The sequence below is a fragment of the Zootoca vivipara genome, chromosome 13, assembly GCF_965207765.1.
Source record: "Zootoca vivipara chromosome 13, rZooViv2.hap1.1, whole genome shotgun sequence".
Taxonomy (NCBI): domain Eukaryota; kingdom Metazoa; phylum Chordata; class Lepidosauria; order Squamata; family Lacertidae; genus Zootoca; species Zootoca vivipara.
Window position 1 is genome coordinate 2,572,012 of NC_142596.1, and position 26,337 is coordinate 2,598,348.

Sequence of the window (26,337 nt, forward strand, 5' to 3'; positions counted from 1 at the left end):
ACCATTTTACTGCCCTTTTACTCTGTTTGGGTAGATCATTTTGAAGTTATTTACAATATCTTTTTGTTTCAACCTAAACATTTTAGTATTGAAGACTTGGCCACCTCACTGCTCACCCCAACTCTCTCTCCATTCCAATATCTGACAAACTATTCCTGCTTCCAGCTTCTTAACCAATTCCTGATCCGCAAGAGGACCTCTCCTCTTATTCCATGATTACTGCTCATCTTACTCATCAGTGAAAGCTTACTGAAAGTCCAAGCACAGTATGTCAACCAGATCACAGCTACGGTATCTGTATGCTGGTTGATGCCCTCAAACAACTGGAATAGGTTCCTGAGACTTGCTTCAGATAGAGCAGCTGACTATAAAAGAGACAGGTGGGGTTTGGAGGGGGGCTGGAATTAATTGTGGGGCCCTGGCCATCTGCCTGCCCCTGGAGCCGCCATTGCTATTTCCATCCCTGGTGTGGTGTAGTGGTTAGAGTGTCGGATTCAGACGTGAGAGAGACCAGGAGTCACCTCTCCACTTGGCCCTGAAGCTGACTGGGTGACCTTGGTTGGTCCAGTCCCTGCCTCTCGGCTGAACCTGCCTCGCGGGATTGTTGTGGGGATTAAACACGGGGAGCTCTTTGGATTGCGATCCATGCACTCGCTCGATCAGCCAGGGCTGCTGCCCCATTGACCTGATGCAGCCCGATCCCACAAGGCGGTTCCCTCGGACGGCGCTGCCGGCGACGCGCCCGGCTTTGCGGGGCTGGAGGAGGCGGGCAGCAGCTGGACGGAGGGCGGCTCCTCCTGCGGGGAAGAGGCGGAGGCTGGACGCGGCGCCTCCCGGCTCAGCTGGCCGCTTCGTGCCGCGGTGGCCACGGCAGGCGGAGGCTCCGGGCCCGGCGGCGCTGCTTCGGCGCGGCATGGCGGAGGCGAGCGAGGTGGCCGGGGGCACCGGACCCGTGGAGATCCGTGTCGCCGAAGCGCCTGATGCCCGGCTGGACGGCGGCGAGCAGGAGGAGCGCCGCGCGCGCCTGCGCCTGGAGCCGTTGGGCAGCGGCAGCTGCAGCTGCAGCGAAGACGATGCCGGGCGGTGCAGCGGCGGCGGGAGGTCCAGGTAGGGAAGGGGCGCCCGCCGGGGGAGCCCCGCTTGCTCCGGGGCGAAATCGGACTCCCTCGCGGCCTCGCCTAGCCGCGGAGCTGCGCTGTGTTGGCTTGTGTTTACTCCGAATTAAGCGTGGTTGGAATTAAGTTGCGAGTCCGGGGTGTCACTCGGCAGTCAGGGAGCTCCAAAGCTGGCTGCCTCGCTTCAAGGCTGAAATCATGCAGAGCGAGTGACATGTGTCACTATTCGGGAGTCCGCTCATAAACATTCTCCCGGTCTTTCCCCCTCCAGGCCCCGGGCAGAGAGATGGGTGTTGGTTGGGCTAGACCAGGCATCCCCAAACTTCGGCCCTCCAGATGTTTTGAACTACAATTCCTATCATCCCTGACCATTGGTCCTGTTAGCTAGGGATCATGGGAGTTGTAGGCCAAAACATCTGGAGGGCCACAGTTTGGGGATGCCTGGGCTAGACCAACGTGGTTTGACTCGCGGTATGTGGTGGATGATCCAAACGGTGCTATTAGTCCGCAATAATGAACAAGGGTCACAATCCACCAGCGAAGTCTCCTGCTCCTGCTGGGGAGGTAGGACTCGATTGCTTCCAAGATGCATTGAATTCCAAAAGTCAAGGATTTCTGCATTTGGGGAGTGGAAAGGTCTTTGCAAAAGAAAAAGGGAAAGCCCAATGGCAAGGGAAAGTCGCAAACTCTCCTCTACAGAAAGTGGGAAGTGAGAGGAAGCAAGGAAAGAAAGAAGTTTGTTTTCCACGAGCAGGGCTTCCATAGGAAGTTCAGCGGTTTCCATCTATGATGGAGGGGAGCTTGCCCCGGAGAGCAGGCGAGTGAATCGGGGAAACCGCTAGCTAAGCCTCCAGACCTGTGTTACCGTAGCTACAAGGAGGCAGTTTGCATCCAGCTCAGGTTATGTGAGCATTCACTCTTTTAGGCACTCGTGGCCGTGTGTCTGTGAGACTGTGACTGCATTTGCTATAATGCACTTCAGCTCATACTCCATCCACACAGTTGTTGTTGTTGTTGTTGAGTCGTTGAGTCGTGTCCGACTCTTCATGACCCCATGGACCAGAGCACGCCAGACACTTCTGTCTTCCACTGCCTCTCGCAGTTTGGTCAGACTCATGTTCTTGGCTTCGAGAACACTGTCCAACCATCTCGTCCTCTGTTGTCCCCTTCTCCTTGTGCCCTCCATCTTTCCCAACATCAGGGTCTATTCCAGAGAGTCTTCTCTTCTCATGAGGTGGCCAAAGTATTGGAGCCTCAGCTTCAGGATCTGTCCTTCCAGTGAGTACTCAGTCTTGCAGTCCATGGGACTCTCCAGCACCATAATTCAAAAGCATCAATTCTTCAGCGATCAGCCTTCTTTATGGTAACTAGCACTAATTCAATGCACAAAGAAGACATTTCTGCTTTTGATATCTGTGGACCAAAGGATATGTGATGCTGAGTGGTATCAGGATTCTTTTTTTAAAAAAAAAATGGTGGCAGGTGTGTTTGTTTGTTTGTTTGTGTGTGTGTGTGTGTGGTACTCCATCAGGTCCACAGAATATCAAGAGGGGAGGCTTAAGTCTTTCCTCCTCTTCCATGAACCCCCCCACCCCCCAACTCGAAGTGTCAAAATCTGCTCACCGGCTACTATCTATCTATCTATCTATCTATCTATCTATCTATCTATCTATCTATCCATGACCATATGAAACTGTCTTATTAATCCAATTAACACCATCAATCAGTCCCCCAAGCTCCTTACTTAGGGGCTTCAACCTGAGACCTCCTCCATGGAGAGGATGGGCTCTGCCACTCTGACAAACTCCACCATGATTGCTAAAGATGTCACTTCCCGTTTGGCTCTGCAAAGATGTGAGGTCCATAAAAAAAACCCCAAACCCTTATAGTTGCCCTTTGGGCATGGGGACACCCTTTCCATGAAAATGTTTCTACCCCAATTCCTCCCTCTCCTGTCCAGTGCCGGATTTATGTATAGGCTAAGTAGGCATTTCCGTGTGCTGCTCAGCTTAGTCATGCTGGCCACATGACCCGGAAGCTGTATGCCGGCTCCCTCGGCCAGTAAAGCGAGATGAGCACCGCAACCCCAGAGTCATCCGCGACTGGACCTAATGGTCAGGGGTCCCTTTACCTTTAAGTAGGCTGAAGCCTAGGGCCTCTAGATCTAGGGGGCCTACCCAGCCCACCTGCCCCCCAGCGGGCAGTCTCCCATCTCCCAAAATTGCAAACCCAAGACTTCATGCATCCACCCACCCACCCTGTGGAACACCCTCCCATCAGAGGTCAGAGAGATAAACAACTACCTGACATTTAGAAAATACCTAAAGGCAGCCCTGTTTAGGGAAGTTTTTAATCTGTGATATTTTAATGTATTTAAATGTGTGTTGGAAGCCACCCAGAGTGGCGGGGGGACCCGGCCAGATGGGCAGGATATAAATAAATTATTATTATTATTCATGCGAGGGCAGGGCAACCCGGGCCCAGCAACTATGAGACTCAGGGCCAGCCAGTGGGGCCCAATTTGAAACTCTAGGGCCCATCTTGCACTTTTTTTGTGGGGCCCTAATTCACAGCCACAATCAGCAGCATCTTAGAGATATAAGTCTGTGTGCTAGGTCATTTTCACAAGGTCAGCAAAGCCCTTCAGAAATCAGACCTGTTATTGAGTTCTTGTGCAAGTTTGTACAGTTCACATCTGGATTTTTTAAAGAGAAGATTTTGATGAGCTTGAGAAACAAGCAAAAGCCACCTTGCCAAATGTTAACTACAAAACAAGGAGACAAAGAGTGAGGGAACAACAAAGAAATGACAGAAGTGCACCCGATGCCTCAGATGCACTTTCTTCAAGAGATAAGTTTAGGATAAAATCCTTTATTCCTATATTAGATGCACTTGAAGCCAATTTAAAAAGAAGTACTGTATACAGTGAGGTTGCGCAATTGTTTTTCCATTCTTGCTATTCTGATAGCATCTAAGCAAGAAATTCAACAAGGTGTTGAACTGTTGATGGAAGCATACCCAGAAGATATTGACCTGAAACTTATTGATGAACTTTTGCACTTTCCCTGTACAATGGTACCTTGGTTTGTGACCACAATCCGTTCTGTGGAGGCGGTCGCTCGCTGAAGTGGTCGCTCCCCAAAGGTACGCTTCTGCGCATGCGCAAAGTGGTGATAGAGCACTTCTGCACACACGCACACACTGTGCAGATCGCGTCTGCGCATCCGACGCCGCAGAACCCAGATGTAAACACTTCTGGGTCCGCGGCAGTCGCTCGCTGAAGCGGTCGCAAACAGAGGTAGGTGTAAACCGAGGTTTGACTGTACATGAGACAAAGCCATAGGCTTACAGCAGAGCACTCTCTGTCTCATACAGACCTTTATCAAATTACTGTACATACGAGGGGGGAAATCAGATGGCATTTCCTAATGTGGAAGCAATTTTGCAGCTATTTCTTAGCTTTATGGTCACTAACTGCTCGGGAGAGAGGAGTTTTTCAAGATTGGGAGGGGCCTCACAAGTGGAGTAGCCTAGGGCCTTTCTTCATCTAAATCCGGCCCTGGTCCTGTCCCTTCACATTTGCCCCTCTCCAATTGCAGAGTCTGGCAACTCCCAGCATTCCCTTCCCTCTGCTGTGCAGGAAGCAACTGTTTAGCCAACATTGGAACTGTTCACATTGGCAAAACTCTGGCCACCTGCCTTCCTCAACCAAGGAAGGAACAGAATCACAGCCCTTAGTTCAGAAACTGTTCTATCAGGGATGGGGAATCCGTGACTGTCGAGATGTTGCGGGACTCCCACTCCCATTGACATCCCACCCAGCCTGGCCAATTGTCAGAGTTGGTGGGCAGAGGGCCGGCTCCACAGTCCCCTTGACTCTGCATGCAGTTTGGGAAGCGGTGCGCACGTGTCCTTATCCACCCTGGTGTTTCTTAAGAAATGCTCTGCTTTGATGCGTTTCCTTCCCAAAGCAGCTTTGAGTCGAATTGAGGAAAAGAGCGACCTCACATTTTAAGCAGCAGGCCATGTGTGCAGAGCCTCAGAGTGTTGCAGCATCTGGAAGAGAGAATCTCCTCCTCCCCGCGCCACCCCCGTCAGGCCCTTTGCTTGATGTTTTGCTATTGCTCCATACAGTATTCTCTCCTGCAATAGATGCTGTTAAAACACCCCCTTCCTTAAACAACGAAGAGGGTCCTCTGCCAAGGGGGCACGTGGGCTATCTCCCCCCCCCACACACACACACAAGGAGCAGGCGTATCCCCTGCATCCTCAAGGGGATCCTATCGCAGTAGCTGACGCAGGCACCGCGTGACGCGACCGAAGGGGCTCCCAAATCCTGCAGGAAGCTGGGTGCAACTGGAGCCGGATGTTGCACCAAGCGGCGCTCGCCGTGTCCTCCTCCTCTTCCTTCTCCTCCTCCTCCTCCTCCTTCTCCTCCGGTCTAGCCCATGCGATGCTGCAAAGTCGCCTTTGGCAGGGAGCCTGGGAGACGAGGTTCCCCCTACCCTACCCCCAGGAGCGTGGAAGGGATTTCCTGCTGACCTGGCACTGGCTGGGGAGGGTGGGGGCGAGAGCGCGAGAGAGCGCTGTGCTGCGCCAGCTGAGCGCCTGTAATCTGATGCCCCAGAGGATGAGAGGATGAGCAGAAGGAGGTGACCTCCGTTACTTTTCCATCCCTCTAAATCCGTCTGACTCTGCTCGAGGAGGCCTCCTTGGTGCGCTCGGAGGGTGTAAGCAGCCACCTTCGGAAGCGCTTACAAGTTAGGGGTGGGGAGCTGGTGGCCCCTCCAGATGGCGCGGGGCTTGAACTCTCGGGTGAGGAAAGTTGGAATCCAGCAACATCTGGAGGGTTGCACCTTCCCCAGTCCTATTACAGATGTTGTCCTCCAAGCGGGGGCGGGGGGGCGGGGAGATAATGCCGCCAGCTAAGGATGTGCCAAATGGGTTTTTCTCCACCACCCATAAACTTTCTGCTTTCATAAAGAACCTGAAAGGGGGAACCTTGGAGGTCCTTTAGTCCTACCAGCTGCTCAATACAGGATCCACAGTTACAGCCTCCCTGACAGATGGACCTCCGGCCTCTGCTTAAATACCTCCAGTGAAGGGAGTTTGCCCCACTGTCAAACATCACCATTGGGATGCTCTCCCTCAAGGTGAGCCCAATTTTAGTTCCCTGCCTTTCCCATCCACTGAATATATCTGTATTGTCTACATAACAACCATTCAGATGTTCTCTTCTCTTGCAACCATTTCTTGTAAGGCTTTGTTTCCAGGAACCCCTCTGGATCAGATCCGTGGCCCATCTAGTCTAGCCCAGCATCCTGCTTACCAGATGCCTAGGAAGCCCATAATCAGGGCCCATGGTGAACCCCTTTCCCCACTGTTATTTCCTAGCACTTTATCTTCCTTTCCGATGGGCAGATTCCACTCCTCCCTGAATTTGCCTGATTCACTTTTAAAGCTATCTAAGCTAATAGCCAGCACCATAGCTTGGAACAGTGAACACAGAAACCTTTTCCTAAGAGAAAGTAGCTTCCTTGATGAAATGTTATGGAAGAAATATTGTAAGGTGAATGAATCAAGAAAGGAAAGACATAGATTTAAGGAAATTGTGTCATAACAAGGTGATCTAAAGTACAGTACATAACAAACAGCAGACATAACGAATTCTAATTCGATTGCAAATTCAGTTCAGGGTCATTAATATTGAGAAGTGAATTTATTATTCTCCTGTACAAGAGGGGGATGGGCAGTGGTGCCAGCCAGGGGAGGATTTTGGGGCAGATGCACAGGGCCCCACCTGTCCAAATGAGCAGGAGAACTCGCAAGGGCAGTAGGACCAGCTTAGCACATTTTGAAGTGGGGGGGGGGAGAGAGAGAGACTGAAACCATTAAGTCCAAAGTCTAAAATTACCTAACTGCACCACTGGGGACACCAAGACCTGTTTGCTATCTCCAAATGACACTTGGAGAATGGGGGTGTTTTGTCTGTGCTGGATGTATGTGTGTGTGTGTTGCAGTCTTATGCAGTCAGGGCCTGCAGGCAGGCATGCATATGAACGAATGACCTGCTGGGCACCTGTTTCCATCAAGACTCTGGAGCAGGGGGCAGGTGGTTGTTTTCATGGTGGAAGAAAAAGATTAGGGTGGCTGCATCACTCAGAGATTAGTGAAATAGGGCAGGACTGCCTGTTAGGAAGCTGCTGTTAATTAGTGTGATTGGCTTGTTTAAGTCTCCCTCTGGACTATGACGCAGTACTGCCTGCCTGCAAGGAGTCACCTAGAAATAAATGGATCTGGAAGATCCTAGGCATAATCTTGGATTGCCGCTGTCTTAATGAGCTGGTGCTGGGCTTCCCCCATAGCAGTGGCGTAGAATAGTAGCTCTGCAGCATTCTGTGGCTGCCTCTCCCTTCTTCACTTACTACTATTTTCACTTGACTTTAGAATAGGTTTCAATCATGCATACATTTGGAGGGTGTGTAGCATTACAGGGGGGATGGGGTAGGGAGAGATCTAAATGAACTCTGGATAATGTTTAGCCCAGCCAGTAACCAGGACTCTAGCTTTTGCTCAGTAAGTAGGAAGCACATCCGGAAGACCCACCTGGGCTTGCTAACGTGGCCAAGCATAGAACTAACTGATAGCCATAACCCAAATCAAAATGGTGTGTTTGACCTGAAAAACTTTCTGGTAGGCTACAGAATTGTTGTGAGGGGGTGCCAGAAGAGAGGGTCTCTCTCATTCTTGTCCAACCAGCATCCAAATCATGTTTGGCTAGAAAATAAAGAAGAGCCTCCACACAGTGGCTCTCCCACCCAAGAGAGTCCCTCCTTACCTCTCCCTGGTGACTTTCTATTGGCTTGCAAAAGCTCTTCTCTTTGGGAGGGGAATCAACACTGGCTGGTGCCCCTTGAGCCTGGAAGTGTGGAAGGCAGGGGGAACTACTGTAGGTGATTGTAAGGGAGGAGACAGGCAGGTGGGGAAGTGAGGGGCTGGCTGTGTGCAGACTGAAGATTGGCAGGGCTCCCTTTGCCCTTCTGAACCATCCTCCACTGGCAGACATTTGACTTGCCTCACTGCTGATGTATTGAATACCCTGGGGCTTCTTTGGGGAGGGGGTTCTCCTTCTGTCTCCTGGTATCTTTTATCTTTTGGTTTATTCTTGCATATTTCTGTAAGTGGCCCTGACCATTTTAATGAAAAGACAAGGGTGTAAATGTCCCCCCTCCCTCCAATGAATGCATGCATAAATAAGGAGCAGTGCAAGAGTCAGAGATGAGGAGCCTGGGGCCTTCCAGGTACCTGCCGGACTCCAGCACCCGCCCTCCCTGAACGCTGGCTGTGGAGACTGTGTTGGGAGATTCATTCCCCATCTGTAGTCATAGGATTGTTGTGTATCATATGACTGCATGTGTTTTCATTCCACAGAGTGGAAGTGACGTAGACAGGATGTTTTGTCTTCCTGTAGTGGAACTGTTGTTCCTTTGTTCTTTATTCACTGCCTGCTATGCTAGAGAGAGGCAGCCATGCTAAACAGCGCTGAATGTCTGAGCTGGGCAAACAGAGACAGACTCTGCATTTTGCCACAATAAAGCAGTTTAGCCTTATTCAATGGCTTGTGTGTGTTGTTCTGCAAGTTGGGGAACAATCACAATAGTGACCGGGCATGTGTGCACAATGCATTTGTCCTAGCTCTGGGGCCCCAGGCAACAAATGCTAACAGACTGGAGCTGATGGGAGTCAGAGTCCACCAACATGTGGAGTGTCACATACATTGCCCAGCCCACACCAGCTCTGCAATGCATACATATATACAAAATTTTATTTGTATGCCACTTTTCCATAGTTCAAACCATGTCAAGGTGGCTTACAACATGAAAAATGTACGTAATTACATCACAACAAAAGTAGTCATAAGGAATAAATTAAACATCAACAAAATATACAAACAAATACAACAATTTACACATACAAAAATTTTATATCAACAATATTACGTAGTGAGCAGACGACACATCGATTCTTCAAAGCAGCTCTTTATTTGGAAGCTGGAACAGAACTGAACTGACTGCTGAGCCGGCCTGCTTTTATAGAGGCTGGCTCAAAGAATGTAACAAAACATAATTCAAAGTTCCCTCCTAAAGTTCCCTCCTAAGACAACTGCCAAGAACCTGAGGGAAAACTACATACACCAATACATAACACCCCTCCTCACCAAGATAAGGCATTAGTTAAGATCATGTGGTTACGTTGTTTACAGCAATGTTCGTAATGGTTCCTTTTAGGCATAAAGCATAATGGTTACAGTTTACATGTGTCCTCTCACTAGGTATTATACAAGTTCAGTGAACATAGTCCTGATGCTGGACACTTGGAAACTCTGCCGGACCGCCGGGGGCCAGTACCAGAGTCCGGTGCCCCACCCGATTCCTGCTGAGATTGTGGTGTGGCCCAAACTGGCGTGGAGTCCGAGTTCTCGAGCTCTGCAGGTATAGCCAGTTGCGGGGCTGCTGTGGACACGAGATTGTTCTGCTTAGTTGTCTCGGTGGGTGGTGAATCCTCTGTTTCCCCACTTGTCCCAGTTGCTGAGTTGCCAGCTGCTTCTGTTGTGCTGCCCTGAGTTCCGCTGGACATACTGGGTTGAGAGATGGCCGGGGTCTGATCTGGTCGAGGTGTCTTTTCCAAACCAGTCCACCCTCCAGCCCCACCTCATAGGACACCGGGCCTGTACAGCAGCCTATGGTCCCTGGTACCCAACTCTGTCCTAGCCCATAGTTCCGGACATACACATGATCCCCTGGAGCAAACCCCTTAGGTGCCTTCCACTCCATGGTAGATGGTTGCTGCTCTAAGGCCCTGTCGGGATGTATGCGATCCAGGAGAGTAGTGAGCCTTCTTCCCATTAGCAACTCAGCTGGGCTACGGCCAGTCTCTGCGCTTGGGGTTATGTGTTGGGCCAGCAAAAACTCCGTTAGATGGAGGGTCCAGTTGCGACAAAATCCTTTTCTTTCGTCTTTTCCTCTTCAACCTCTATATTACTTAAAGAGCTCTATATTACTTAAAAATGAAAGGCACAAATACAGGATGGGAGACACCTGGCTTGAGAGCAGTACATGTGAAAAGGATCTAGGAGTCTTGGTAGACCACAAACTTGACATGAGTCAGCAGTGTGATGCAGCAGCTAAAAAAGCCAATGCAATTCTGGGCTGCATCAATAGGAGTATAGCATCTAGATCAAGGGAAGTAATAGTACCACTGTATTCTGCTCTGGTCAGACCTCACCTGGAGTACTGTGTCCAGTTCTGGGCACCACAGTTCAAGAAGGATACTGATAAGCTGGAACGTGTCCAGAAGAGGGCAACCAAAATGGTCAAAGGCCTGGAAACGATGCCTTATGAGGAACGGCTTAGGGAGCTGGGTATGTTTAGCCTGGAGAAGAGAAGGTTAAGGGGTGATATGATAACCATGTTCAAATATATAAAAGGATGTCATATAGAGGAGGGAGAAAGGTTGTTTTCTGCTGCTCCAGAGAAGCGGACACGGAGCAACGGATTCAAACTACAAGAAAGAAAATTCCACCTAAACATTAGGAAGAACTTCCTGACAGTAAGAGCTGTTCGGCAGTGGAATTTGCTGCCAAGGAGTGTGGTGGAGTCTCCTTCTTTGGAGGTCTTTAAGCAGAGGCTTGACAGCCATCTGTCAGGAATGCTTTGATGGTGTTTCCTGCTTGGCAGGGGGTTGGACTGGATGGCCCTTGTGGTCTCTTCCAACTCTATGATTCTATGATTCTATGATTCTATGAGCTACTAGGGAATCCTGAGGTAAAACTAACCTCCCTCTCTCCCTTTCGCCTAAACCCTTCTACCCCGTGGGCTTGATAGTAATGAGGTTTTTCTTCCAGCACACGCGGCCAGGTATCATTTGCACCTTTTGGACTATTTACGAGACTTTCCCTTTTGTCCACAGTTAAGGGGTTCCCTCTCCCTGAACTTCCCCCACTGCAAAAGATTCCCTCTCCACTGAGGCAACACTGTGACACTTTAGGTTTGTCCTCCTATTCAGCCCCCTCAGTGAGACTCAAAGACACAAACTATCCATTCTTCTCTTGTAGGAAGTTTTGTCCTTTGCGGTGTCTCCACCTAAACAAGTGCTGATACCTTGCTGGAAAATAATACAGATGACTCTTTGCTTGGCACTTAAACGATGAATATTCATTTGCTTCTAGTCATAACGGAATACTTTATGGTTTCATGTGTACAAGCTTGGTTTTGGTTATTTCACCTTTGTCAAACATTCAATGTATATATCTTTTCCAACCTTTACCTAAACCTATCCTAACTATAAGGCCTTCTTCTTCTTTTTATTAACCACACACGCTCCCGTTCCCCAAAACCCTCTACTAACTGACAAACGGCTGCTCCTCCCTTTTAAACAGGAGCATCCCTCCCCTCATAGAATGTTCAGCCAGCCAGCCTGGAGTGTGGGGTAACCCCTTGACAGGTCAGGTAAACAAAAAACCTAAACATCACAAATAGTGTTAACCCGTTACACCAGTCTCCCTGTATTATACGCCTGAGCGCATCTTTAGTTGTGCGTACCATACGCTCAGCTTGGCCATTAGTGGCTGGATGAAAGGGCGCTGACCTGACGTGGCGGATTCCGTTCTTAGTCACAAACTCTTGGAATTCCGCCGACGTGAAAGCAGTTCCATTATCACTCCTCAGAAAATCAAAAGCCAGGATTCCTGTGCTGAATCTCAATTGGAAGGGACCAGTGCCACTAAATGCCCAGCTTTTAGTTGAAGCCAGCTGGGCCTCTGGAACATGGGGGACAACTAACAGTTCTTCTACATAAGATCTCCATGATAGAGCTGGGATGCAAGGGCTCTGATTCTACCCAGTGTGGCAGATGGAGCCTCCCTTTTGAAATGGCAGGAATGCATGTGCTATTGAATCCATGTGGGGGGGGGCGGGGGGGCGGGTGGGTGGAGAAGGAGAACCCCCAATGACTCCACAGAGCTTAGCAATCTGCATTTGAAATATCCAATGGGGGGTGGTAAGGGAAGAGGAGGGGTGCAATTTATGGAGAAGGTGAATGCCAAAAAACAAATGATCAAGGAGCCAGAAAAACAACCACATTAGATTGTGACTCATCTGCCTGTGAGTCATCAGACAAACCAAAGACGGGCCACCGTCAAGGCTAATCCTTGTCCCTTTTGCCTCTCCAAAGCTGCTGAGGCACAAGAGTATATTGCACTCTTCAGTGTGATATATTCGAAAAACACAATCTGTTTTTAATGGGGGGGGAGCAGTATTCAGCATCTTTGCTCTCTTTTTTCCCAGACCAAGTGACACTTGTAAGACAACAGCACTTGATGAATCATATCTCTGGTGGGCCATCCCTTTATCAAGACCTGGCATAATTCCATCACTTAACAAAGTGGTTTTTAACTGCCCTTGAAGACTAAAACATGTGGTTTTTGTTCCCAGAAGATGTAGTGATGGATAAGGCTGTCAGTGGGTACTGTTAATATTAGGAAGGGGCTTTCTCCGTACTGTTTCTGATGCCTGCTTTAAAACTTTTACGTTTGAGTAAGCCTACCCAGACATGTAATTCTAAATGGTTGACTTTTAGCGCCCCCCCCTCTATATAGCCGGGAGACACCCACATGCCTCCTGTTTTAAAAGCACACTTCCATGTATCTAGGGATTTTATCAGTATTTTCTTTGGAATATTTCATATTGTTTTATGTAAAGCACTTACGAGACTTTTGTTGATTAAAAGGTATATAAACCTTACTAAGTAAAACAAAAATAGCCACAATGGCCGTATGCCACCTCCAGTATTGGGAGTGCTTAGGGGCACAAGAGGGCTGGGGGCTGGTACTCTTAAATCCTGCTTGTGGGCTCTCTAAAGGGATAGGCTTGTTCACTGTGAGAACAGATGGGCCTGTGGTCTAATCCAGTTCTAGGGCTCTTATTTTGTTCTTATAGGATTGGTAATTGGTGCGTTAAATTGTTCTACATAAGTTGCAGAATTCAGCATTTCTTGGCTTTCGATTTCTGCAAAGTAAAAAGGCGTTTTTCTGGGCCTGACATCAGTAAGTCAAGCAAGCTTGTTAACCCTGTAAAGTGCACAGATTTTATTATTACCAGTATGCCATCATTCCCAGGGCTGGCAATCATGTCCAGTTCTCCCTCAATACATGAATTTTACATGTTTTCTTTCCTGCTCTGTCACATTGGGACACGTGTGTAGGGGAAACACAGAAGACCATTGTAATTTCGAGGAGTTAGATGATGTGTCTCATTCCCTTTTACATCCCCGGTTCAAGGTTTGCCGATTCATGATGGTATAATTTGTTTTTCACACCTGTGTCAGGAGTTTCCTGGGTCTCCTCCTGTGTTCTAAGTGCTGATTGGCTCGTGGGGAGGATGCCCAGTTGCAGTTAGTTGGGTTGGAGACTCTCAGCTGCTCCACATTAGTCACACCCGGTGTCCCAGGCTGATCATGAGTGATGCCTGCTAACCAGGTGCAACCACTCAAATCAAAGTTGGCTCTAAAAGCTGTAGGCTGAAGGGGCTCAGAGAGCTTCTTCACAGATTGAGGTACCAGATGCTGTGAGACTGTCGGCCAGGGACTTTTGCTGCTCTAACTGGAGCTCCGGGCAGCTGAAGGGGAGATTGTGTGTGATTCCTGTCTGGTATGCTATAATTTGTGTTTTGTATGCCTGCTGCTATCTGTTGACCTTACACAAATAAAGCATTGCTTATTCTTCATCCACTGGGGTGCTTATTGGCTCCAGATCCGGAAAGAACTCTGCCCTTGGCAGAAGAACGTGAATGAAAATGGACAATCTCATAAGACTTTGGTTGCCATTTAGAATTGTAAGTAAGACCATTGTTGCATAGCTACATATTAAGTGTGACATGAAACCATCATTTTAGTTTCCTATTCAGTTGATTCCATTAAAAGAAATGCTTCTGCAGGTCAGAAAGGACCCTCTTCTGACAGTAGCCTTGCAAGAATGATTTCTCCTTGCAGCAATATTTCCCTTGGAAGAAGAAGAAATGCAGGTGTAAAATTGTAATAAGATATCAAGGTGTGTTGATCAATATAGTCGTCTTTTCTCTCTCTTCCTAGCGGTGGTGAGAATGACGGGGATGACTTTGGCCACAACTGGAAACCTCCAGAGCAGGAGCTGATCATGAAGCTGGTGACCCAGATTGAGTATTACTTCTCAGATGAAAACCTCGAAAAAGATGCCTTTCTCCTGAAGCATGTTCGGAGGAACAAAATGGGATACGTCAGTGTCAAGCTCCTGACATCTTTCAAAAAGGTGAGCTTTGTTGCATGGTGGCTGTAAAGTGTTGCTTCCAACCAGAGGGGCCAGCAGAGTCTGTTTTTAGGCTATGCTCCTGGATGATTCTGGTTTTCCCATGTGTCAGCCCACAATTTGGATACCAGAGGGCATTTCCACCATAAGAAAGCTTTGCTGTCTTTCAGTTACATGGGCCATGCAAAAAAAAAAAAAAATTCCTTCCAGTAGCACCTTAGAGACCAACTAAGTTTGTCATTGGTATGAGCTTTTGTGTGCATGCACACTTCTTCAGATGGGCCATGCAGGCAGCCTAAAGCTGCAGGAGCCAGTCATAGAATCATAGAGTTGGAAGGGACCCCAAGGGTCATATAATTCAACCCCCTGCAATGCAGAAATGCAGTCCTGGCTGTCTTACAGGATATGCAGCTGGCCCAGCACACCACTGAGTGTCCTGCTGCTCCCTCCAGCAACCTGAAGTCAGTAGTTTGTGTGTGCCTGTGTCCCTTGGTTTGCCAGGCAGTTAGTACTTGCCCCAGGCTAATGGCAAATTATACAAGTGAATGAAAGCTTCTCCCATTCACTCATGGCTATGTTATACTATTCTGGTGTTTTGTTTGTTTGTTTGAATTTCTAAAGTGCCCTTCACTTGAGGATCACATGGCTGTTTAAAATATAAAACCACAAAAGACATAATATAGAAAGAAACTAAAACAATACCCTCAACAGTTTAAAAGACCATAGATAGTTCAAGTAGCCAAAGGCCTGTGAGAAGAGGAATGTTTTTGCCTTTCCCCAATGTTTCCCCAATGTGTTTTACCTTTCCCTTACAGGTAAAACACTTGACCCGTGACTGGAGAACCACATCTTTTGCCCTGAAATATTCTGATATTTTGGAGCTGAACGAAGACAACAGGAAGGTCCGTCGTAACACTCCTGTCCCCGTCTTCCCTAGTGAGAATCTCCCAAGCAAGATGCTGCTTGTCTATGACATCTGCTTGGTTTCTGATCTCCATCCTCCAGATGGAGGGCAAGAGAATGGATGTGTTCAAGAGAAGATAATGGAGCATCTCCTCAAAGTCTTTGTCAGGTTTGGTGTCATCTCTTCGGTTCGCATCCTCAAGCCCGGTCGGGATCTTCCACCAGATATCAAGAGATTCAGCAGCCGATACAGCCAAGTGGGAACCAAAGAATGTGCGATCGTAGAGTTTGAAGAGGTAGATGCTGCTATCAAAGCTCATGAGTCAATGTGCATCAGGGACAACGAAACTGCCATGAAGGTTATCCTCATTGGAATGAAGCCTCCAAAAAAGAAGGTCTTCAAAGACAAGAACCGTGAAGAAGACTCCAGCAAGGCTCTCAGCAAAAGGCATTCAATGAACAAGAGAGTTGAAGAACTTCAGTTCATTGGTGACGAATCTTCAGCCAACAGCTCCTCCGAGCCTGAGAGCAACCCAGCATCACCAGTGTCTGGGCGCAGAAGCAACTCTTCCAACAAACTGAGTCTTTCTGCCTACCAGAACAATCATCTTAGCCCAAACGTGTCTCCAAGATCCAGCCCTTGGAGCAGCCCTTCTGCACTGCGCAAAGTGTCCAGGATGTCCCCACTTGCCGGAGAAGGAAGGCTTAGCCTGAGCACCAGCCCTGAGACATCCGGGAGGTGTGTGGATTATTCGTCGGACAGTAGTCTTACTCCTTCCAGCAGCCCGTGGGTCCAGAGGCGGCGGCAAGCTCAGACTCTGACACAAGAGAAAAGTCCTGTAGGCAGCCCAATGCAGAGTCCCAAAATACAGAATGCAGTTGGGTTACCAGTTGGCGTTCTGCGTCTGCCCAGGGGCCCTGATGGTACGAAGGGATTCTATAACAGCCACGAAAGGAACAGGCCCACGAAGAACGAAGAAGCTTTGTGTGGCGCATCGAACTGATGGACTATTCCAGTGTTGTCCTCCTCAAGGACTTGCATCATTGTAGTATTTTCATTGCTTTTAAAAAAATCTTTTCTGTCTTTGTAGCTTTGTATGTTTGTATTTGCACTTAAATCTATATGTTGTCTTCATTTTCTTTTCTTTTCTTTTGGTTGAAATCTCAGCTGTGCTGCATTTTACTTATTTTTTTTATACCAGAAATAACCAAACATTTTAGGGGGGAAACCTTTTTATTTTGCAAAGTGCAAATATATTTAGTGTGCGCAATGGTCAGAGTTGCACCCATTATTTTAACAGTATGTTGAAGCCTCTCTTGTATGTAATCTTTGAAAGGAACTCTGGAGTTCTGACATAGTGCTAGTGTTGACTGTCAAAAAGACCACTCTTTAGACAAAAAGTGTATTTGTATGAATAAAAAAACCACAAACATTAAAAAAATGTTTCATCTCCTGGCTCATCAGCCTTCAAACTGAGCAGGTGTGGATTGGATTGTAGAATGTATAAAACTCTTTTCAGCCATGGGTTTGCTTTGTCTTCTCCTGCCCTGCAGGACCCTTGAGTGTTGCAAAGAATACTGGGTTCAGCAAAACTAATATGAAGTGAATTTTGGGGCCCTGCTGTGATGGGAAATATTTACACAAATTCTGAGGGAATCTGTAAACACCTGAACCAAAATTTGCTACTTTATCTGGGTTGGAGGTGGGGGAAGTTATTGGATCATGGTGGCACATTCTAGCGTAGGACATCAGTGTATCTGGGGTCACCAGGTTATTTGGACCTAGACATCACCCACCTGCATAAGCTGAGACTGCCCCTGAGTGGGCAGGGTTGGGTATTTCAGAGAGAAACCAGCAACAGTGGGGGTGGTTTTTATTCAGTGAAGCTGTTTATGGACCTTGATAAGATTTTGTTCTGAGGGATCTAAAGGTTACTGGGAAATACAGTTGGGGAAAGTGATGTGGCAGACTACAAGAAGTGAGATGTTTATGTGTCATACTCCCAGTGGGAGTGATTGAGAAGATCAAACAAAAGGAGTGTTCTTACCAGAGTTTATTTAATAATCACAGCAAGAGACAAAGGAATGCATATCTCCCTAAAATTGTATTGCTCCCAGGAAAGGTTCACTCCCTCCATCTCCATTAATCTACGCCACTCCTACATCAGGTAATCTGAGCTTGTTGCTGTTGCACCTTAGAACAAAGGGCATTTTTTATTTTTTATAAAGATAATTTTTATTAAAATTTCCAAATAAACAAAAAACAACAAACACAAAAAAGGATTGCAATTTATCTTAAATTTCCCCATCTCAGTCTTTCGCTCCACCGAGCTGTGACTTCCCTCCCTCCCATCATTCGGCTTTATTTCTCACTCCTGTCTCGCCGTTCCTTTTTGTAAACATAGATAAGTTCACTTCGTAGGATTTATTTCAGTCCTGCTAGTGTCTTTAAGCTTCTACAGTTCTTCTCCATATAGTCAATAAATTTACTCCATTCCCTCTGGAACTTTGTCTCTCCCTGGTTTCGAATCCCGCAAGTCAACTTTGCCAGTTCTGCACAGTTTGCCACTCCTCAATTGTCTGTATCTCCTGTAATTTCCACTTTGGGGCTAATAAAGTGCTTGTCGTGGTTGTAGCATACATAAATAGTCTCTGATCTCCCTTTGCTATTTCCTGTCCCATTAAACCAAGTAAAAAAGCTTCAGGCTTTTTGGGAAAGGTGTACCTAAACATCTTTTTCAACTCATTATAAATCATTTCCCCAAATCATTTTACTTTCTCTCATGTCCACCACATATGGTAAAACTCCCCATCTTTTTCTTTACATTTCCAACATGTTTTATTACCCACCCTATACATTTTAGCTAATTTCACTGGTGTTAAGTACCATCTATACATCATTTTCATTACATTTTCCTTCAAAGCGGTACATGCAGTAAATTTCAATGTTTCATTCCATAATTTCAACCACGCATCATATTCAATATTATGCCCAAAATCTTTTGCCCATTTTATCATCACATCTTTTGTCATTTCATCTTTTGTAAACCATTGTAATAAAAAATTATACATTTTTGATAACAATTTCTCTCTTCCTTCTAGCAATTCAATTTGGACCTTTTATCTTCAAACCCTATTTTTTTGTCTTTTGATAATATATTATTCACTTGGTGGTATTGCAACCATCCTGTCAACCCTTTATTTCCTCATATGGTTTTAATTTCCAACCTATATCTGATTTTGTCCAAATCTCTTCGTATGTGGCCCTCCTCCCTTCCATATTTGTTTTCTTGACCATTAAAACCTCTACCGGTGATATCCACCATGGAGTCTTCCTTTCCAACAGCATTTTATTCCTTTCCAAAAATTCATATTCCTTTCCCAAACTTTCATATCACCTTATCACATGATTTGTAAAACCTTTATGTACTTTTGTCTTCTCATACCAGAGGTAAGCATACCAACCAAACCTGTTGTTGTAACCTTCTAAATCTAATAAATCTGTAGTTTTCAATATTATCCACTCTCTTAACCAACATAGACAGGACGCCTCATAATATATCTTCAAGTCTGGCACGGAGAATCCACCTCTTTCTTTCTTATCCATCAATAATTTAAATTTTATTCGTGGTTTCTTCCCCTGCCAGATAAATCTAGATAAAATTTTCTGCCATTCTTTGAATTGTTCTGTTCCTTTGATTATACCGGTAGGAATTGTTTGAAACAAGAATAACATCTTAGGGAACACATTCATCTTAATTGCAGCAATTCTTCCATAAAACGACAACTTCAATCTATTCCATACTTCCAAATCTTTCTTTACCTCTTTCCACACTAATTCATAATTATCATTAAACAAGTTAATATTCTTTGCTGTTAACCATATTCCCAAATATTTTGCTTTCTTGGCCACCACTATTCCATATTTTTGCTGTAGTTCTTTTTCTTTTATCTTCATACAGTATTTTTGACCACCATTTTTGTTTTAAATCTATTTAATTTAAATCCTGCCAACTGTCCAAATCTTTTGATTTCCTCTAAAGCTTCTGCAACACTTTCAATTGTGTTCTTCTAAAGTTAGTACCAAATCATTCGCAAGCTTAAATTCTTTTGTACCCAGTCTTATACCTTTAATTGTTGAAACTTCTCTCAATCTATTTAATAATACCTCCAGGACCGTGATGAATAGCAATGGGGAAAGTGGGCAACCTTGTCTAATACCTTTTGAAATATCAAAATAGTCTGTCAAAATGTTATTCACAATCAGTTTTGCTTTTTGTTTGGAGTATATTGCCTCTATACCCTTCATGAAAGATCCTCCTACTCCCATCATCTCCAGATTCTTTTTCATAAACTGCCAAGAAATATTGTCAAAAGCTTTTTCTGCATCTATAAACATTAACACTACAGGTTTATCTATCCTGGTCTCCACATATTCTATTATATTAATAATATGTCTCACATTATCTTTTAATTGTCGTCCGGGAAGAAACCTTCCCATTCTGATTCTAGAGCAAGGGAGGGGAGCCCTTTTTCAGCCCAGGACCACACTCCCTCATGGGAAGCCTTCTGGGGGCCACATGCCAAAGAGCAGCAGGGCCAGAGGCAAAAGTGGGGAAAGCAACAGATGCGGCTCTTAGCTGTTGGTAAGGCCAGTTGCATTCCAGCTACGTCTGAGGTTTTCCTGTGCCCACCTCTCCATCCAGGCAAGGGAGAGGCAGGGCTGGTGAGGGTGGGTTGTTTGGAGGGGGGCTTAGGGAAGGTCTTGGGTGGGCAGATAGTGAGGTCTGGAGGGATACATTGGGCCCACAGGCTTCTGTATTCTACCGCTTGTGAATAAACAGTTTTGTTTTTATTTGCTTCAGCCTCCATAAGTCTTGGTATCCCAGGAGTCCAGGCTGGCAGTGAAGCCACACAGCACAATGGCCAATCAGCTTCAGGCAGCAGCCATTGTGAGATCATGGGTAATACCTATGTAGGGTAATAGTGGTATAATAATAATCAGACCTAGGGCCAGCCAAGTGCTGGGATGAACACAACATGGCTTTCCCCTGCAGGTAAGTGTCATCTGTTCAGATGAGGTGGCTTCACACCGGGGTCCTCCCTGCTTCTTAGGGCTGTGATAGAGGATCTCTAAAGCAGGGGTGGGGGACTTGCCAGGGTCATCCAGATGTTGCTGGATGACAGCTCCCATCTCTGCTGACCATTGGCTATGCTGGCTGAAACTCAGGGCTGTCTTACCCATAGGCGCTAGGGGTGCGGGGCGCCGGGCTATCAGGGGCGCTAGGCCAAGAGTCTGGTGCCCAAGAGTTGAGTCCAAGGAAGAGCCTGCCTGTTGGTTGGAGCACTGCAGCGGAATCTTCTGCTACAGGCGGCTCTGTGGCGCATGTTTGGGGGTGACCGAGTCAGCGAGACGCTGAGGTGGCCGGCCAGCTCCACCCTCCTGTGTGCCTGGGCCTGGGCAACCTGGGGGGGGGGAGGGTGCCGGGCAGATCTTTGCACCCCAGCACCGCATATGCTTAAGATAGCCCTACTGAGGCTGGTGAGAGTTGGAGTGCAACAGAATCTGGAGAGAACCACATTGGCGGTAATAACAGGATGCTGGGCGGGCCACTGGCTTGATCCAGCAGGGCTTGTGGGTTGTGGTGGGAGTATAGGAAGCAGCTGGTTGATGGCGCTTACATTAAGGAGCCACCCATGTATTTGGACCATGAACGGTTGACAAATAAATCACCTCAAGTATTAAGGATGTTTCCCATGCGTTGCTTTGCCAAACTCAGCTGGCAAGTGCCGAGGGAACTTTACCCAAAACAGGGACCCTAAGAAACCGGGGGGGGGGGAGGTGTCAACATGATAGTTGGAACTCCCAGGCTTCTCAGAAGTACAAAATCTTTAGGGAGGTAGCAACCTGACTCTCACCCAAAAAACCAGAGTCCAATGAAACCTGCATTTGCTCAGTGGCCACAGAATGTTAAATACTGTTCCAGGTGAAACGCGGGTTTGGAGTGGGGAGTTATGGGGAGGGGCGATATAGTTCATGCCAGGAATAATTCTATATTTTTCTCTTTTACTAAATTCATGGGCTCCTGCCCTGACCTCTTCCTCCCCACCCACCCACCCCATGATAGCATTGTTAGTTGTTTCTTTTTGTGTGGCTATCTGCCTGTGAAATTTCATTGGCGTGTTTAGAGATGGTCAACAAGACATCTGGGGAAGGGGGAGGAAACTGCCCTGCTGGGGGGGGGCACAGCCTTTCTGGATTCATTTGTCAGAAAAGAACAGGAAAACTAAACCCTACTTGTCCTCTGCCATGCCTTTTTCACAGAGCTTACATGCCTCCTTATGCCATTGTCCCAGAATATGACATTCACAGGCCCGCCTGCCTCTATGTTCCTAGTCCCGTAAGTATGGATTCCCCTCCCCCTATGTGTAGCTCCAAGCCTAGACAACTGCATTATGAGCTCAGTGTAGGGCTGCCCTTGAAGAATGTTTGGGAGACAATGTTTCCTGGCTGGGTTGGGTGACCAAAAGTGCACACTGCCCATGGTTGAAAGTCTGGATTATTTCCCTCTGCCATAAACAGGGAACGACCATCTTGCGCTCAACCAAAACACACGAAACTGCTGATGCACACACCTCTTTTGGCCCCAGAAGGGGAGGAATGGGCTTACATGGAACTGCTGGCACAGATGATAACCCAGAACTCAACCCCCGTGCAAATAGAGAGTTGCCTGTACTGCACTTGACATGGGCAGTTCTATGGTGTGGGTCTCTATTTAAAGGACCGTCCCTGCCCTGTGCCCCATTTGCAATTTATTTGAACAGAGACTGTCTCCTTGTGTCTACAAGTCTAAAGGCTTTGAAATGTTTTTCCTGAGTCAGCCGGGACCCAATTTGCAAGATAAGCTTCCAATGTAGGAACCTCTTGGCATAACTGCAAACTTCATTGTGTGTTTTCTTGAAGATGTGTAATCAACTTGGCTATTTTTTATAAGCTTGGTTTGTTCTCTCACTCACTCTTTCTTTCTCTCTCTCTCTCTCTCTCACCCCACCCCAACAAGTACTGATAATTTATTCTGTTTTCCTAAAAGTAAGCTTGTATATAAAGCTGCCATTGATCCACCCACCTTAGTCCAGTATTGTCTACTCTGACTGGCAGTGGCTCTCCAGGAGTGGGAAGCTATTTAGGTGGTGATGCTGGCGGGGACTGACCCTGACACCTTCTATGTGCAAAGTCAATGGTTACTACTGATGTAGCTATGGACCCTCTCCATAATGGAGGTGATTATGATGAACACAGCAGTGCAATTTTTGAAAATTAAGTACATTTTAAAAACAACAACACAAAAGATTATTACTGAAGGAGTTTGGGGAAAGCATGTTGGTAATGCGATTGGTGAAGGCCCGTGGATCAATGGCAGAGCTTCCACCATGCATGCAGAAGGTTCCTGGTTCGATCCCTGGCATTACCATGTAGGCCGGGAGAGAGTCCTGCCTGAAACTCTGGAGAGCTGCTGCCAGTCAGTGTAGACATTGTTAGCTAGATGGGTAGATGGGCCAACTTGGTACAAGGCAGAGCTTCCTATATTCCTAATTTTATTTTTTTGTCTCCTTGAAGATTGTAGACTACCGTGGGTTCATGAGAGAATGCATTAAACACCGGGGAGCCATGATCATTGACCTGAGCGAGGCTACAGGTACTGTACTAAGTTATTAGGGTTCAGTTGATGTCTTGAAGGTGCCTCCATCCCTTGTTGCCACCCAAAGGCCACAGAATGTGATTCCCAGGAACTCCTTGCCAAGGTTTCTGCAAACATCTTGTACTTGAGGCATGTTTGTTTGGATTGAAACTGGAAACACAGTTCACTGTCTGCTACAAATTGCCCTGGAGAATTGAAAACAGGATAAATGCACCTTGATATAAATTCATAATGTTTTGTGCTAAACAAAGTGATGTATGTTTATTATGCTCTAACAGGAATATGTTCTGTTTTTTTAAACCCTAATTACTGATATAATTACTCATTTTAAAGGGTAGTGATTTTTAATGATGCAAGTCTATGTGAATTCTGGATTTAATTTTTGTTATCTCGCTTAGTGCTGCTGAGGTCTGAAGACCAATGTAATAAAAGATATTTGATTCTGCTCTCCAAGTTTTCCGACATGGAGTCTTTCCAAGCCCAGGGAGGCCAGGGATTGAAGCTGAAGCCTTCTGCACACAGTGCATTCTCCCACTGACCTGCAGCCATTTGTTGTTCTTGGCATCTGTCTGTCTCAAGAGACAATGAGAGACTTCACCTCTGGGGGTGAAGTCATGCTTCTGCATTAGCAGCCTTAGTGCCCTCCCTGGGGTGCAAGCCTGAGCAGTGTGTAGGGAGGTCCTGAGCTGCCCAGACGACAAGATCCCCCCTTGGCCTTGCTGATGTGATCCAAAGGAAAGCAGAACAATACCTTTGACACCGGTTTGCGTTGCTGGTGTAATATTGCTTTGTTGGCAAGTATGCAGGCAGAGCATGAGTAGAGGGAGGCAAATGGCAAGGTCTCCTCAGGTTCTGACCGCAGTTTCCACCAGATCCAGCAAGAGAGGTTAACTGCATTGGAGGAAGAGCTGCAGCCAAGTAGAAGGTCCCAGGTTCCATCCCTGGCACCTCCAGAGAGGGTTGTGAGAGTCCCCTGCCTGACATCCTCGAAAGCATGCGCCTGTCCTTATGGGCAGTGCTGCCCCTAGGTCTCACTTGTATAAGGCAGCTTTCTGTACTGCTCTGTGTGGGACCCAAAGCTGCGACTAATGGAGAAGCAAGCAGTCTTCAGGGGACGGTGCTGACTCTGTGAGCCGCTCCATCCTGTGCTCAGGCTGCACATAGGGATAAATAAAACCATCCATCCTAAAGACATAAATAAAAATAAAAATAAAACCATCTATCCTAAAGACACCATGGTCTCTGTTGACCTTCATTCCAAGGAAAGTGAACCCCAAGTAAAGCGCTTGGAACCATTGGAGTCTCTTGGTGTTTGGAGACTGGGGGGGGGGCATGTATTATCCATTCGTTCCTAAGAAGAAATTTTTTTCTTCCATACATGGGAAACTGTGCTAAACTCATCACTTTCCTTTCTTCAGGACCTGGCCTTACGTGGGAACAAAAGTGGATTAATTATGTCAACGTTGTCAACTCCATCAAGCCCTGGAGAGCAGCTGGCAAACCCTTTGGTCAGTGCCTGGGTCTCCCCCTCCTTTCTCATCTTCTTTTATTTCTTTCAGATGGCACAGCCTGTGGTTTTCAATGCTAGCTCTGCCTGCACAAAACAGCCCCCTTCAAGATATGACTCGCTTGGTTTTATTAATTTCAGCAAAGCTACTTTGAGTGGGATTAGTTGAATACCACCTGCAGGTTCTTGGAGTGGGTTTGGGCCAGTTCACACATGCATGCCCAGCACTCAAGCAATGCCTCCGCCTGTGCGAATGTGGTCACAGGACTTCCTCTGTGTTCTTGAGAGCCAGTGAAGGATCATGACTACAGTAGCTTGGACTAGGGAGGCCTGGGCTCAAGCCCATGAAGGCGATGCTTTGCCTCCACAGCCAGAGGCAGCAATGCTTCAGAGTATCGGTCACCGGAGAGCACAAGAGCAGAGAAGGCTCCTGGGCTCAGATCTTGATTGCGGGTTCCCCCCAGGCATCTGGTTGTCCCCTGAGCTAGATGGGCCTTTGTTCTGCCACAGCAGGCTCTTGTTAGGTGACTTTAGGCAAGTCATGCACTCCCCTGGCAGGGTTGTTGCAAGGATAAAGAGGGACCATCTGGAGTTCCTTGCAGGCGGGTGGGATAGAAGTGTGAAAAATAAAGAATGAAATGTGATATTTCATAGGCACAGAGGCTACTAAATCAGGCTATTTTGGCTGCATAGCCCAGTATTATTGACTCTGACTGTCAGCAGCTTTCCAGAGTCTGAGATAGAGATAGGTCTACCTCCATTACCTCGTGTTTGCTCACTTTCAATCAGGACTGAATGGCGGGGTGGGGGGTGGGGAGATGTCCCTGAGAAGGGAAGGTGGACAAGTTCTATCAGTATACGCTATTAGGACTACTATAGCAGGGGTGTTGGACTAAATGACTTCTAAGGCCCCATGTAGCATGACACTCTTGCAAAGCTTGGAGACCTAAGTCAAAGGCAAGGAAACTGGCAGCTGGCGGCCCTCAGTAGGCCCTCCCTCCTTGCCCCAATTTTAGGCTTGCAAAAAGCCTCTTATAAAAGGCTGCTTGAGAGCCTCCTGGCAGTGCTGATGGCCATTTCCAGAGAGGCAGCAGTGGGGTCGGAGCAGTATCCCTTTCTTTGCACCTGCAACCCTCTGCTGGAAGGATGAAGTCAGGTAATAAGCCTCCCTACCTAGCTTTTGTCCAGGGGTCCCTTGCACTGCGAGATGCTCCACCACCTGGGAAGGCAAGATGCTCATCTTCTCTTGGGGCTTTGGCAGTGGGCTCTTTCATACAATTTGCAACTCTCTTTGGTATTTTGTAGTGTGTGACCGACACTGCCTCTGGACCAGTTAAAAGGCAAGAAAGCAAGATAAGGAAGGAAGAAAAGACCTGGACAGCACCAAATGAGAATGTTTTGCTGGGGTTAAGTTGGAACCTGCAAGTGGTAAAATGAAAATAAACCAGAGCAAGAGCAGTCATTTGACAAGAGCGGATCAATGTTTACTGTAAACGCAGCCCTCTTAAAGCATTCCTGAATGTGCCTTTGCTCGCTCTTTGGAATGTTCTGGGCTCCTGGCATTTACTCATTCACTTTTCACTTTTCAGGGAGGATGTCACACATAAGGTTATTCCAACAAGCAGAGTTTACAAAAGCAAACGGTTACAATAGGATGGAAAAGACAATCTCTCTGTTTAGAAAAAGCTGTTGCTGCTGCTTCTCCTCCAGCCTTTTGAATGGCTCTAGGAGGGAGGGGCCACCAGGGGAGTGTGATGCCATGAATTTATTTCT

The 26,337-nt window shown here is 47.0% G+C and overlaps 1 protein-coding gene and 1 long non-coding RNA gene across 8 annotated transcripts; both read left to right on the top strand.

The window, feature by feature from the left end:
* The first annotated feature begins 789 nt into the window (after window positions 1–789).
* On the top strand, window positions 790–16,808 carry LARP6 (La ribonucleoprotein 6, translational regulator). 7 transcript variants are annotated; one of them, XM_088657015.1, is made up of 4 exons: window positions 807–1,107; window positions 9,448–9,607; window positions 14,262–14,457; window positions 15,270–16,808. In XM_088657015.1, exons 3-4 carry the CDS (start codon window positions 14,326–14,328, stop codon window positions 16,359–16,361), a joined length of 1,224 nt encoding a protein of 407 aa, XP_088513141.1. In that variant the 5' UTR covers window positions 807–1,107; window positions 9,448–9,607; window positions 14,262–14,325; the 3' UTR covers window positions 16,362–16,808. The 7 variants fall into 7 exon arrangements, with proteins under 7 accessions (XP_034988056.3, XP_088513141.1, XP_088513144.1 ...); XM_088657018.1 differs by having other exon boundaries at window positions 974–1,107; window positions 9,448–9,663; XM_088657016.1 differs by lacking the exon at window positions 807–1,107 and adding an exon at window positions 6,022–6,268.
* A 4,779-nt stretch (window positions 16,809–21,587) lies between these two features.
* LOC148683606 (uncharacterized) lies at window positions 21,588–26,031 on the top strand. Its single transcript, XR_015946858.1, has 4 exons — window positions 21,588–21,758; window positions 22,976–23,054; window positions 24,476–24,565; window positions 25,870–26,031. It is a non-coding gene; the product is annotated as an uncharacterized LOC148683606 (long non-coding RNA).
* Window positions 26,032–26,337: the final 306 nt, after the last annotated feature.